At 45.4% G+C, this 13,164-nt stretch overlaps 2 protein-coding genes across 2 annotated transcripts; one reads left to right on the top strand and one right to left on the bottom strand.

The window, feature by feature from the left end:
* LOC6525502 (protein mab-21-like) lies at positions 1–3,571 on the top strand. The gene is made up of 3 exons (XM_002101301.3): positions 1–855; positions 1,482–2,035; positions 2,099–3,571. The coding sequence occupies exons 1-3, from the start codon at positions 653–655 to the stop codon at positions 2,446–2,448; spliced, it is 1,107 nt and encodes a 368-aa protein (XP_002101337.1). The 5' UTR covers positions 1–652; the 3' UTR covers positions 2,449–3,571.
* Positions 3,572–8,603: 5,032 nt separating this feature from the next.
* Positions 8,604–12,479, bottom strand: LOC6525501 (pancreatic triacylglycerol lipase). The gene is made up of 3 exons (XM_002101300.4): positions 11,930–12,479; positions 9,808–10,703; positions 8,604–9,746 (listed from the first exon to the last, which is right to left on the bottom strand). The coding sequence occupies exons 1-3, from the start codon at positions 12,045–12,047 to the stop codon at positions 9,138–9,140; spliced, it is 1,623 nt and encodes a 540-aa protein (XP_002101336.1). The 5' UTR covers positions 12,048–12,479; the 3' UTR covers positions 8,604–9,137.
* Positions 12,480–13,164: the final 685 nt, after the last annotated feature.

The raw sequence follows: 13,164 nt of genomic DNA, 5'->3' as shown, positions 1-13,164 counted from the left end.
ACCCCGATACTGGAATGGATATTGAGATACTCCGCCGCTGCAGCCGTGCCAAACTGCATTTTCAGCGCTTTTCATTTCGTTGTTTTTTTTTTTGTTGTTTGTTGTTTTTTATCTGCCCGAAAGCTGTAAATATCCGCGAGATTTACAACGCCAGCGAGCCGCGACTTTCGGCATCGGTATCGGGGTATCAGTATCGTTTGGCGTACTCCGATTCGTACTCGGAATCGCCAGCAGCAGCGGCATCTGGCTGCGGGGTATCGCTTTTGAGCGCAGCACATCATTCGGCCAGCGATTCGCCAATGCAGATACTGTATCTGCGGCCAGCAGCTACTAAATCGAATACAGTCAACAGCTAAAATCCCCATATATATATCTATATATCCCCATACATACTTGTACATCACGGTCCATCGTCTCCGTTGTCGTTGTCGTCGTGCTCCACTTGTGCCCATTGTTGGTTCTGCTGTCACCGTAACTCACAATTGAATTGTTCCTTTGTTCTGTCCCGTCCAGAAAAGAGAACCGCTGCCGAATTTCGCATAATTGGCTGGCTTTTAAGTTGGCCGCCAGACCAAGTGTCGCCGCTAAAAAGATACATCTACACATTGATCCTCGAAGTATTGAATACTGAGTACTGAGTACTGAGCACACCATGCTGGTGCCGCCGGACATGATGGCCGCACAAACGCGCATGGTCTATCAGATGAATCGATTCTGCGAGGAGAGGGTTCAGGCGAGGATGTTCAAGACGGCCACCGCCATACGGGAGATCTGCAAGATCGTCCAGGACATCCTCAAGGAGGTTGAGCTGCAGGAGCCGCGCTTCATCTCCAGCCTCGTCGAGTGCAATGGCAGGTGAGCTAGTGAACTAAAGTAGTAGTTTGAAATCTGCATAGCAATGGAAATTTGCAATAGTATCCAAGTATCTTAGTATCTCCATATCTCCGTATCTGAGTATCTCCGTATCTGAGTATCTCCGTATCTTAGTATCTCCGTATCTAAGTATCTCCGTATCTTAGTATCTCCGTATCTCTGTATCTCCGTTTCTCCGCATCTTAGTATTTCCGTATCTTAGTATCTTTTTTCATTTGTTGCTGCAATTAAATACCGCTCCAGAACCTCTGCACAAGTTAGCTAATAGAAACGAGAGCTGCTCATCCGCTCTTTTAGGTGTTTAGTGCACCCAACCACAGAGATTGGAGAGATGGGTAATTCCAGTGCCCTGTGGACTGTCAACGCGGCTGCTTACCGCTCCAGTAGTTCCCGCTCCATGGCAATCCAATCCGATCCTCCACACGCCACTGCCATCATTACAACCAAAGTGCAGAGTCATTGTCGGTTAGCTGGCAAGTCATGCTCATCGGGGTTTCGCCAGCAGAAAGCAGTAGCAGTCGCTCCCTATTAAACTTATTTCAACACATGAAATTTATATATATATAAAGTTATAGCTTCTTCGCATTTCATATCGATATAACTTACAGATTCGAGGGCGTGGAGGTGATATCGCCGAATGAATTCGAGATAGTGCTGTATCTGAATCAAATGGGCGTCTTCAACTTCGTGGACGATGGCACCTTGCCGGGCTGTGCGGTCTTGAAGCTGAGCGATGGACGCAAGCGGTCCATGTCCTTGTGGGTGGAGTTCATCACGGCCAGTGGCTATCTGTCCTCGCGCAAGATACGCGCCCGTTTCCAAACTCTGGTGGCACAGGCCTGCGAGAAAAGTGTCTATCGCGACCTGGTCAAAATGATGGGCGACACCAGCGAGGTGAAGTTGCGCATACGCGAACGATATGTGGTGCAGATTACGCCGGCCTTTAAGTGCTCCGGCATCTGGCCAAGATCGGCGGCCCACTGGCCGGTGCCACATCTGCCCTGGCCGCATCCCAACCTCGTGGCGGAGGTGAAGACGGAGGGTTTCGATCTGCTGTCCAAGGAGAGCGTCGTCATGCAGAACAAGAGCAACAATGCCGCCAGCATGGAGGGCGATGCCTGGGTGCTCAGCTTCTTCGAGGCCGAAAATCGCCTGCTGCAAGGTAACTAACTAACTACTTCTAACTACTGAAATATATGTTAAATAGTATTTGGAATCCTTTCAGGTGGCTGTCGCCGTCGCTGTCTGAGCATGCTGAAGACCCTGCGGGACAGGCATCTGGATTTGCCAGGCAATCCCATTAGCGCCTACCACCTGAAGAACCTGCTGCTCTACGAGTGCGAGAAGCATCCGCGCGACTTTGAGTGGGACGAGAGCTGCATCGCCGATCGCATCAATGGCATATTCCTGCAGCTGATATCCTGCCTGCAGTACCGCCGCTGTCCCCACTACTTCCTGCCCGCACTGGACATGTTCAAGGGCAAATCCCCCAGTGCTTTGGAGCAGGCGGCCAAGCAGGTGTGGCGACTGACCCGCGAACTTCTCACAAATGCCAACGCCTTTGAGAAGTTGTAAGGGTTTAGAGTTCACGATGGGTCCATATAGTGAGGAATACTGGGGTATACTTTATCATTAGTTGGTGCCACACTCTTAGAGTGCTTGGCTATCGTTGCTCTTGTTGTCTTGTGTTTTTTTTACCCATTTATAGTTTTATATTTTTCTGGTACTCCTTGGATTAGCTGCTTTTGTTAACTTAACCAACTTTCTCTGGCTTCGTATCGATCCATCGAAAGTGGGGGAGTGTGGATGTGCATGGGATGAAAGATACATGTGATGAAAGATACATGTGATAAAAGATACATGTGCGAGTAGATACGTACGCATGGATACAGCTCCTTGGCGGCCATTTTGTGCCATGTCCGTGTGCCTGTGTCTGTGCCTGTCTGTGTGCGCCTGAGTGTGTGTGCGTGTGTGTGAGTGTGTGTGAGTGTGTGTGAGTGTGTGTGCGTGTGTGTGAGTGTGTGTGTGTGCGAAAGTGTTAATGCGAAGATGCGAGATAAGTCCACTCCCCATTCGACTTAACTCGACTCAACTCAACTCGACTCGACTGGATTCGAGATATATATCTGCCCATCCAGGCGTTCCGGCTAAGCCTCGAATATTGTTTTTAATAACTCGCCCCCCTCCCCTCTCCCCTCTTCCCCCTCCCCTCACGATGCATCCTTTGTTTAGCCGGCGAACAATGGACTCGCCGGATGGAAAAATCGAGAAATCGAGAAAAAACGAAAAATCGCAAGAGGAAAAATGAGCATTTGTGCAGGCGGCTCCTTTTACACGGTGGCCATACACACTCGACGTATACGATTGTTTCACAGTTCGCAGATCCTAGATCAAAGCAAAACGAAACACAACAACATATAATATATACATATAATGCAAAAAAACAAAAAACAAAAAAACACAAAAAAAAGAAGAGGGAGACACAGATTCCAATTGATTGTTTCAAGTCCAACTTTACATTGTTATTTCTTTTTGTATCTACTACTACTTATCGTATATAATACATAGGTCGATGTCTATTATGCGATGCCTAACATTTACCACGATTATCCGCAGTGTGTTTTTAAGTAACGACATAATCCTAGATTGCTTAAGTAAAACTAAATGCTTGAATAAATTCAAGGATAGCCAAAGGCAACACTTCTGTTATTATTGTTTGCCTCTCAAGAGAGCGAGGTATTATAAGTCGGTCATTATCATTGCATCTTTGTTACAACAGAAGCTACTTGATGGCTTGGAAAATACGTTTTTATACTTGCAAACTTTTGCTTGATGTTCCCCCAACTGATGCACATATATTCAAATTAGGCAAGTTGTATGCAAGGCCAAAATCTGGAGAGGATCTGCCTGGGAGCCCATTAGTTGCAGCGGCGGTTGAGTTAATGTTATGATTATTGGCAGTGCCGAATATTTATTTGCAAGCGGCGACATATCTGGATCTGAATGTTAATGTGGATCTGGATCTGGAGCTGGATGTGGATGTGGATGTGGATCTGAGGCTGGGAAGATGGCAAGATGCAGCTGCTGCAGCGACAACTGAGCATCACTTTTATTACCCTTATTTATGGTTATTTATTTTTTATATATACATATATATATATTCTGGCGGGGGATCTGCATCCACGAATACCGAATACCGAATACCGAATACACCGAGTGGTTTGGCTGCTTTGTTCTGCGGTTCTTTTGTGTCCCTTCGCTTTACTTTATTATTGCTCCGTTTGTTGGTTGTTTTTTTTTTTGTTTTGTTGGTTGTTTTATTATTTTTGCGCGGAACGAAAACTTTCAGCAAATGTAATCGATATTTTCTTCGATGGAAGCGTCGGACAAAGGACAAAAGGTGTCTCTAAAATACGGGAAATAATCAGCGTCGTCAGCACAAAAAAAGAGCCAAAGAGCTCGAGTGAGTGCAAGGATGTGCCAAGAATATATGCCATGGATATAATAATGCGTGGGCCAAAAATAACAAATTATGCCCAGGCACGCAGGGATCATGTTACGCGGCCCTCCATCACCATCGCCATCAGCAGCAGCAGCAGTAACCCTCAGCAGTAACTAACCCTCGAGTGGGTGGCTTTTGCTTTGGTCCTGATCCTGGGAAAAGCATCATCAGGTGACCGCATCCGTATCCAAATCGGTATCCGAATCCGAATCCGCAGGCGAATCCTCCGCAGGATGCGCACTTGGCCGCCAGCGGGAGGACACGTGACCGCCTGTTTTTCTTTTCTTTATTTATTTTCATTAATTTCGTGGATGGAGTAACCAGAACCATGTGCCACTTGCAACGCGGCGATAAGGCACGATTCCCATTGCCCATCACCCATCGCCCTGCTGACAAATGGTATTTGAGAGCCCATTAAATGGGCGCCACCAGTTCCAAAGTACCAGGAGCACCAGGAGTACCAGGAGTACCAGGAGCCGTGACTAGCAGCACCTGTCCAATTCACATGGGCCATGTGCCCAAAGCCCCACAAAAATTATCCCATTCCTGGGCATCCTTGATATCCTTGACATCCAGGGCATCCTTGACATCCTTGACATCCTGGGCATCCTGGGCAGCCCTTTCATTTGGTCGCGCTGTCACAACTTTGGCCAAAGTCACAACCAAATATTGTCGCTTAAGTTTGATTTGTACACAGGATAGATACCCTGGGAATTTTGGGCATGTTCCTTAAGGATTTACAAGGTTTAAAGTTCATTTATGAAACTAGTGCCTTAAATGGGCTTCCAAATAAAATACTTTCATAGTCAAATTATAGTAGAATTTGCTCATAAACAGTACTTATCATTATTCATTTATTTTACTCCAACGAGGGCATCAAATATTCGAGTCTTGCGCCGAGTCGTTCGTCATTTTTTTTGTTGTTTTGTTTTTCCTGTTGACATTTATGCGCACCCGCCCTCCAGTTTTCGTAGCTCCTGACTCTGGATCCTTACGCCGTGTCCTGCCACGCCCCCCGGCGACTCGTGGGCGGTGACAGGCGGCTGCCGATGACGATGGAGATGGAGATGGTTGTCCTGGTTCTTCTGGCTTTTGTGTTTTTCTTTTATTTTTTTTTTTGGCTCTGGGTTCCGTTTTGTGGCTTTGTCGCATGGCTTCGAATGGCATTTCTTTGTTTTAATTGTTCACTAATGATATTTAAATTAGTGCTCTAAGTGACCGCAGGCGGTTTTCTGCCATACTGCCATCCAGTTATCCTGCTCCTTCGCCCAAAAATTCAACCGCAACCCCATCATCCATTATCCTTTTGCGCCTTTTGTTTTTGTTTGTCGTTTGCATTTTGACATTCCATTTGCTTAGATCTTTCTGCGAGGGTTGACACACCAGTTGGGCTAAATAAAAGGGTAAGTGCGTGCTGAAATTGAAATACAAACTTTACTTGCTTTGTTTTAAGCTATTTCTACATATGTATATAATTATTTCCCATTTTACGCTATAAAGTAGCATATATGCTTATCTAAAAAACACTTCGAGTTTGCTTATAATAAATAATAATAATAAATAATAAATATTTATAATAAAGTGCAAGTTAGGTTCTACTTATAATCACTTGCTTTTCAAAGTGCAGGATATATTTTTCTATGATTTAAATGCAGTAACTCCGCTTTTGCCGCTTTATTCACCAGCCACTTGAACTTGCGGCGTAATTATGTCGTCATTATCAGAAACACGTGGTGCAATTTACCAAGCTGACAAAAGGAGGCGACTCATCATCCGGAATCCTCCTCCTGCCCAGCTGGTAAATGGGATTCAATGGGAGTTTTTCTTTTATTTTTTTTTTTGAAGAGGGGGCAGAACTCGGCGCACACGCCACGAATTATGAATATCAGAGAAATGCACAAGATGAATGGCACCGGGAAAATGCCAGCGGGATGGTAGTGGGAAATTAGTTTTCCACGCATCGCCAGCAGAGACAATGGAGCGCAGGAAAAGCGGGGAAAAGCGGGGAAAAGCGGGAAAAGCGGGGGAAAGTTAGGAGGACGGCGTCACCTACACGTGATAATTTAGAGCAGATTGTCGCCTATAGGGTAGCATGCGTATATCACATATATATACATTTTTTTTTTCGAGTGGAAGGGGAACACTTTAGAGCCATCGTATTTTTGGATGGACATTTGCATTCAATTACGGCAGCTGTGAGCCGGCTCTGATTTATATTTATGCACGCGTCTCTGACGGCCCATAAAGGAAACCCCAAAATGCGCCACAGCGGGGGGAAAACTCAGGATGATTTCCCCCCTTTTATTGCGATCTAAAAAAAAGTGGGAAAATAATAAAGAGTTGGCGCTGCCTGCGCTCAATCATAATTATGTGATTTGTTTGCGACGCCGGCGCTGCCAACTAATTAAACGGCGAAATGACAGAGTGGGTGGGTGGATCTACATGGCCCCCAAAGTGGAAAGGAAAGGAAAGGAAAGGAAAGGGTGATGGAAATCTGGAAAATCTGGAGAAAAGGGGTGGGGGGGGCATGTTGACGTATTGTCGCCGATGTTGCCCCGTTGAAATTATGACATTTTGATTTGGGCCTCGAGGCCCATTTGATGTCCCTCAGCCGGCGCACTCGTCTGATTTATGCCACAAGTCGGGGGGTAAAAACGGGGGAAAATCAAGGGGAAAATCAAGGGAAAAATCAAGGGAAAAAATCAAGGCGAAAATCAGTGGAAAATCAGTGGAAAATGTGAGGAAAATCATAAAAAAGGAGTATGAAAATCTAAGAAGGAAACCGAGGCCAAGGTGAACTAATTAAGAGGCGGATGGCTAATGGATTGCAGCTGCAGTTTACAGCCCCAAAAAGAACAAAAAAATGCATAAAAACAATGAAAAAGGGGAGGCACTTGGCCATTTGCTCCAACGTAATTCCCATGACATTTTCGGGATGACATTCGGTGGCCAAGATCGAAAGGGGTTATCCCAAATCGATTAACATTATTAATGAATGCATATCATGGAAATAAGTGGGCAGCCAACGAGGGGAGAAGGGGGATGGGGTGGGGATACAGGTGGAGCGACGAGACGAAAGTCAAAACATGAAAAGGTTTTCAAACAATTTCAATTCCCAGAAACGAATGAAATGAACTCCAGCGAAACATTGTCAACATGATCATCAGCCATCTCCCTCTCTCTCTCTCTCTCTCGTTCTGTTTCTGTCAACATATTTATGGGCCAGGTTCACATTGAGGTTGCGACTGAAGCTAAACTACACTGAGAATAGTTCTAGGGAACTTGCGCTTTGTAACTCAACTAAACATTGAAAGCATCAATCCAAATATTGAGTGTCACAGCTCGTATTTTAATGCCCCATTGGCACTTAAATCTGGGAATATATTTTTTACAAAATTTCGTAAAATTACTTAAAATTCAGTTTTTAGAATCCTGTGAAGTGTGATTTATTTCAGCTTCTGCGCTGCACAGCACAAAGTCTTTCTTAACTATGCGACTACTTTTGACCGCGTAGTAACTAAAAAACCGCTAAAATTACATTTAAATCTTTAATCTGTAAACTTTTTTTCTGTGTATTATCCGAGGCTTTGGGGCTGCCCGGAGAGCGTTGGAATGTCCAAATGTTCGATCATAAAACAAAGAGCCGGCCGCAGAAACAGCAACAGCAACAGAAACAGAGACTTAAACTGAAACTCAAACAAAAACAAAACAGAAACAGAAACGAAAACCAAAACCAAAAACCAAAAACCGAAAACGAATTCGAGACAGCAGCGAACGAAGTTAAAGTTGAAAACGAGTCGAATCAATGCAGATAATATCAATTATATGTAAAAGATACACATGCATGCGATAGATACATTTGCCCCGATAAGCATTTAAAATATTAACATCAACACAGACCGGGTATCCCATATCCCCCATATCCATGTCATGGAATGTGCCCCGTCTCCAGGGTTTCGTGTTTGTGTTTATAATTCATTAGAATCCACAGCTGATTTGAGTTATGGCAGGCACATCCCATCCACAACTGGGGGCTTGTCGTGTTGTCTTTAACCTTTTTATCACAATTATCGAACTTCATCTAACTTCATTCAACTTCAACCAACTTCAAGTTGCCCATAAGTCGCGCTTTCGGCGCAAGAAATGGGTCTTCATTTGAATATCACACGAGAGTTACTTCTGAAAATGGAGCATGTACATATACTATAATATAAGCGCAGAAAGATTGTTTCCATTTTTAATTTTTATTTACATTAAATTACGACTACACATACATTTAACTCAAAAAAAAAAAAGAATATATGCAAAAAAATATTATTTTATAAAATAAATAACGGTTTGATGATTGTTTCGTATTGCGAACTATTCAAATACTATAATAAAATACAAACTTTTCCTCCTCAGCGCGCTGCTATAAAAGTCGCACTGGGAACACTGCTACGAACTGTTCCCATAGCACAGACACGCACCTTTGTGGCTGCTCTGGTTGTTCCAACAACTTAGCGGTGGCGCAAACCTGCACTGCTTTCTTTGATTTTGTACACAAAGCATTTGTGCTGAGGAAGTGCCAACTAATTGCTTAATTAATTAGCTAATTAATCATTGGACATGAGCGAAAATCAAAATTAATTAGCTAATTAAGTAATGATATAGCTTACATACAATTCCGAATTTAGTGGTTAATTGATTGACTACTAGAAATGACAATATCATCATCAATTAGCCAAAAAACTAACCAAGTGGCTAGGTAAACAGGCTACCATTAATCCTTGCAATAGCTGGAGCGCAGGACATTTTCGGCGCCCGTGAGAATGGCTCCTTCGTGCTGCGGACACAGTTTAAGGTACAAGTCGCTGGACTCCATCGCCTCGATGAGTATGTACTCCAAGTAGATACGCGGCGCAGATAGGATGCGCCAGGTGAGTGGATTCAGTATATTGGTGGGGTACTCCCAATTAACAGTCGCGTACTCCGGCTCCCGGAGATTGCGTCCGGCCACCAAGGCTTTGTACTCATAGCCTGGCTCAAAGTACATCGCCTTCTGGGAGAACTTCATCAGCTCCGTGGCAGCGCGTTCCTTTTTGCCACCCATCTTCGCCAGGGCATCGTGGAGCTGAATGGACAGGATGCCCACCTCGCCGCCATGCAGAGTACTCTCGTCGTGTCCGGACACCCGCACTGTTATCCTGTAGTGCAGGCGGCAGAAGGGTTTGCTATCGCCGGTCCAAAGGTAGAAGACTCCTGGTGAATCGCCCTGTTGCAGCTGGCCGAGATCCACCTGCTCCTGGTAATCCTCCTGGCTGTGGTAGCCCATTCGCAGGCACGTGTGGCCCGGCTCCTCGCAGCTGGTGCACTTCGTGTCCTTGAAGCTCTGCAATAAACGAAAGAGTTTGAATATACAGGATTGTGGAACTGTTGAAAGGGTTACCCACCTCGAAGGAATCACAGGTTATTCCAAGGAAAGGACACTGCGAGCCGATGCTTTCCGTGAAGTACTGCTGACTGCGGATGTGATTGCAGCCGAGGAACTCCTGCATGGTCAGGAAGAGCGTCTTCTTCTTGACCACATCCTGGAACTTCTTGTTGCAGCCGGGATTATCGAAACCACCATTGGGAAAGAAGTCCACATGACCCAATCGCATATTGATGCCCAGTCCACCCTTCATCAGTGGATTGGCGTCCGTGTGCACAATGTCCACAAAGTGGGCATCCGTCTTGTCCAGCCGCACAATGGGATCGGTGTCGGTGAAGAGTGGAGCAGCCGGATCCAGACCCGTTATCCTGGCCGGTTTCAGACCAAAGTCGTGCTGCAGGTGATAGCCAGCATAGCCGGAGAGATGGGCGCCCAGTGAGTGGCCAATGATGTGGACATTGTCGAGATTCGGCAGACGCAGCTCCTCGTACAGCATGTGCACCACATGGGCGGTGATGGCGCCCACCAGCCGGATATTGGCCACCGCCTGGACATACGGCGGACTGGCACCACCGCCCCAATCGATCAGCACCACAGCTGCCCGACCCTCGGGCTCATGGGCGAGCAGCGCCTTGGCCATGTCCCACATCCAGGGTATCTCACCGGACTCCAGATAGCCATGGACTAGCAGGAATATCTTGCCCTTCGGATCCATACCCATGCCCTGGACGCTATCCGGATCATTGAGATCCAGATACTTGGGCTGATCCAATGCCCTGCGCGTGTGCAGCGTGAAATGTGGCTCAATCTCCGAGGGCTTCTGCGGATGCACATTTATGGAACGGGTCACCGTGTTCCAGGGTCCATTGATCGGAAAGCAGCCGTACACGCCGAAGCATTTCACCTCGTTGATGTCTGGCGAGGATTGAGCAAATCAGTGGGTTAGTTGTGCCATGTTTGGGCCATAAATTGTAAATCAACGGAACAGCGAACACCTGAACTCAGATAAGCGTGCTGCTATTTTAGCAACAAATAACCAACTATCACTACACTTATATAGTTATTGTTCAAAGAACCACTTGGGCTGAAATCTTTGACCTAATCTACTGTAGCAGTTTCCAATCCAAGAGACCATAACAAGCATTATAAAACCATTAAACTGAACGCATTTGTAATTTTAATATTCCCTAACCCTAACGATCTTGCAGATCGCAATTAGAATTGCTGAGTTCTGTTGCAAAAGCCCAACGAACCATGAAAAGTCGCAGACAATTGACAATTTTGAAGATGCCTCTAAACTGGCATTAGGTATTTCCCTATTGGCCAGCAAACTCAAGTTTATTTGGCCAGTGGTGCATGAATAGTGGACGTCTTTAGTTTATCACGGTCTTCTTTGGCTTTCCGTTTTGTATCGGAAGTTTTCGATTAGATAGGCGTGTGCCGCGTCCCTTTAAATCTAAACTAAATACATATATCTACATATAAGTACGTAGATATATGTACGTTATGTATTGGAAACCGCACCGGACGGAGTCGCGTCATTAGCCTTTTGGGACCCTGATTTCCAAATCAAATCGCCACCTGTGCGTCCATCACTCAGGTGATCGCCAGCGCCGCGGGCTTCTTGGCAGAGCTTTCCCCATTTGGCATCTTTGGTTTTTCGAACCACTTAAAGATCCGAATACTGTTTGTGCAGCACACACAACACAAACAGCGAAAAAAAAACCACTTAAGGTGGCCCTAACTGGGCTCAAATGCCACAGCGGCGGCCAAAATCATAGCTACAAATGCTGAGCTCTCTAAACGGAGACTTTTTCGAGTTATGAAAAAACAAATGAGAGTTTCTAGTTGTGATTTTGTATAATAAAAATCTAATTTGGGTGCAATATTTTTGTAAAGATTTGTTTGATCTATATATGCTGAGCTCTCTAAACTGAGTCTATTTTGAGTTATGAAAAAACAAATGAGAGTTTCTAGTTGTGATTTTGTATAATAAAAATCTAATTTAAGTGCCATATTTTTGTAAAGATTTGTTTGATCTACAATACTGATATACTTTGATAGCTACTTTGAAAGATACTTTTGGGCCACTTTCAATGGACATGTTCTAGTTGCGCTGGTTGGCGACTCGGATTACTTACCACTTTTGGGAGCTGGTGGCAGGTCCACCAGCGTGTTGACCGCCGCCCGGCTGGTGTGATTGGCCAGGTACAACATGGTCTGCAGCATTAGGCCGCCCGTGGTGTTGGCCACGTACATCCTGCACTAGTATCTGAATCCTCTTGTAAGCTCTTGGATCTCTGCGTACTGCCCAACTTGAAACACACACTGATTTTTTTTCCCAGGGCTTTAGAAACACAATCACAAATCACTTGCAACGAGTGCCACTCGACTATTGGCTATTATCAAAGGCTAGAAGTGTATGGTCGCGTTGCGATGGGATCGATTGTTTGATCGATCGATCGATCGCTTCTTTGGTGCCTGGCTTTTCTTTTCTTTTCGAAGGGTTTTAATTAAGTTGACGTTAATCTTATCGACTGTCTTTCGTCTCGAGTGTGCCGTTAGCTGGTTAGCTGGCGTTCCTCGTTATTCGACTTTGACTATCGCCTATGACTATATGTATATGTATATATATATATATATATGGGGGTATATCTCCGCCGATCTGAGTCGCTTGGGAACCGTCGCCGCACTGAGCGGATCAGCTGCGCCCCACGCATTTTTTATAAAGACGCAGACGTCGCGAGAAATCGAATCCGTAACCGAAACAACGAAATCAGAAAGCTGCATCCGAAGCTGCAGCCGAAGCCGCCGATCGATGAAGTGGCGGCGATAGTGCTGCTCGATCCGCCGACTTTCCGACATATATATGTGAACACTACGGCTAACACTCGATGGTTGAGTTTAGTAAACAGTCATGGAATTACTCATGACATTACCTTTAGAGGCTTTCTTAAATGAAACTCTTTATTCTTCTTTAACCCTTAACTTATGCACACATATTTATCACTAATTTTTTACTCTTTTGACTTGTTTATAAAATATATATTTATTTTTTAGTAGTCATGTCATATCTTCGCTATATAGCCAGCACTGACCACCAATAAGCTTCGGCACGCGACTTCCAGCGGAGAGTGTGCGGAACAGAGCGTAAAGAAGTGGCCCTGAGCACAAGGCAAGCGTTTCGCTCAGTGTAGATGCAAAGTACACCAGCTGCGCTTTGTTGGATGCACCTTCTTGATAAGGAAGCCGATGCGCTCCGCCGACGACAACAAAGTGACCGCCATGGAGGCGTTGGGCAATCTCGTTACAGGAAGAGGGCGGCGCAAGGGAGGATCCCATGATGGGTCAGCAATGAAGGATGGGGAACAGCCCC

Source organism: Drosophila yakuba, chromosome X, assembly GCF_016746365.2.
Source record: "Drosophila yakuba strain Tai18E2 chromosome X, Prin_Dyak_Tai18E2_2.1, whole genome shotgun sequence".
NCBI classification, from domain to species: domain Eukaryota; kingdom Metazoa; phylum Arthropoda; class Insecta; order Diptera; family Drosophilidae; genus Drosophila; species Drosophila yakuba.
The sequence above is the reverse complement of the archived record's forward strand: the minus strand, read 5'-3'. Positions and strand labels throughout refer to the sequence as shown.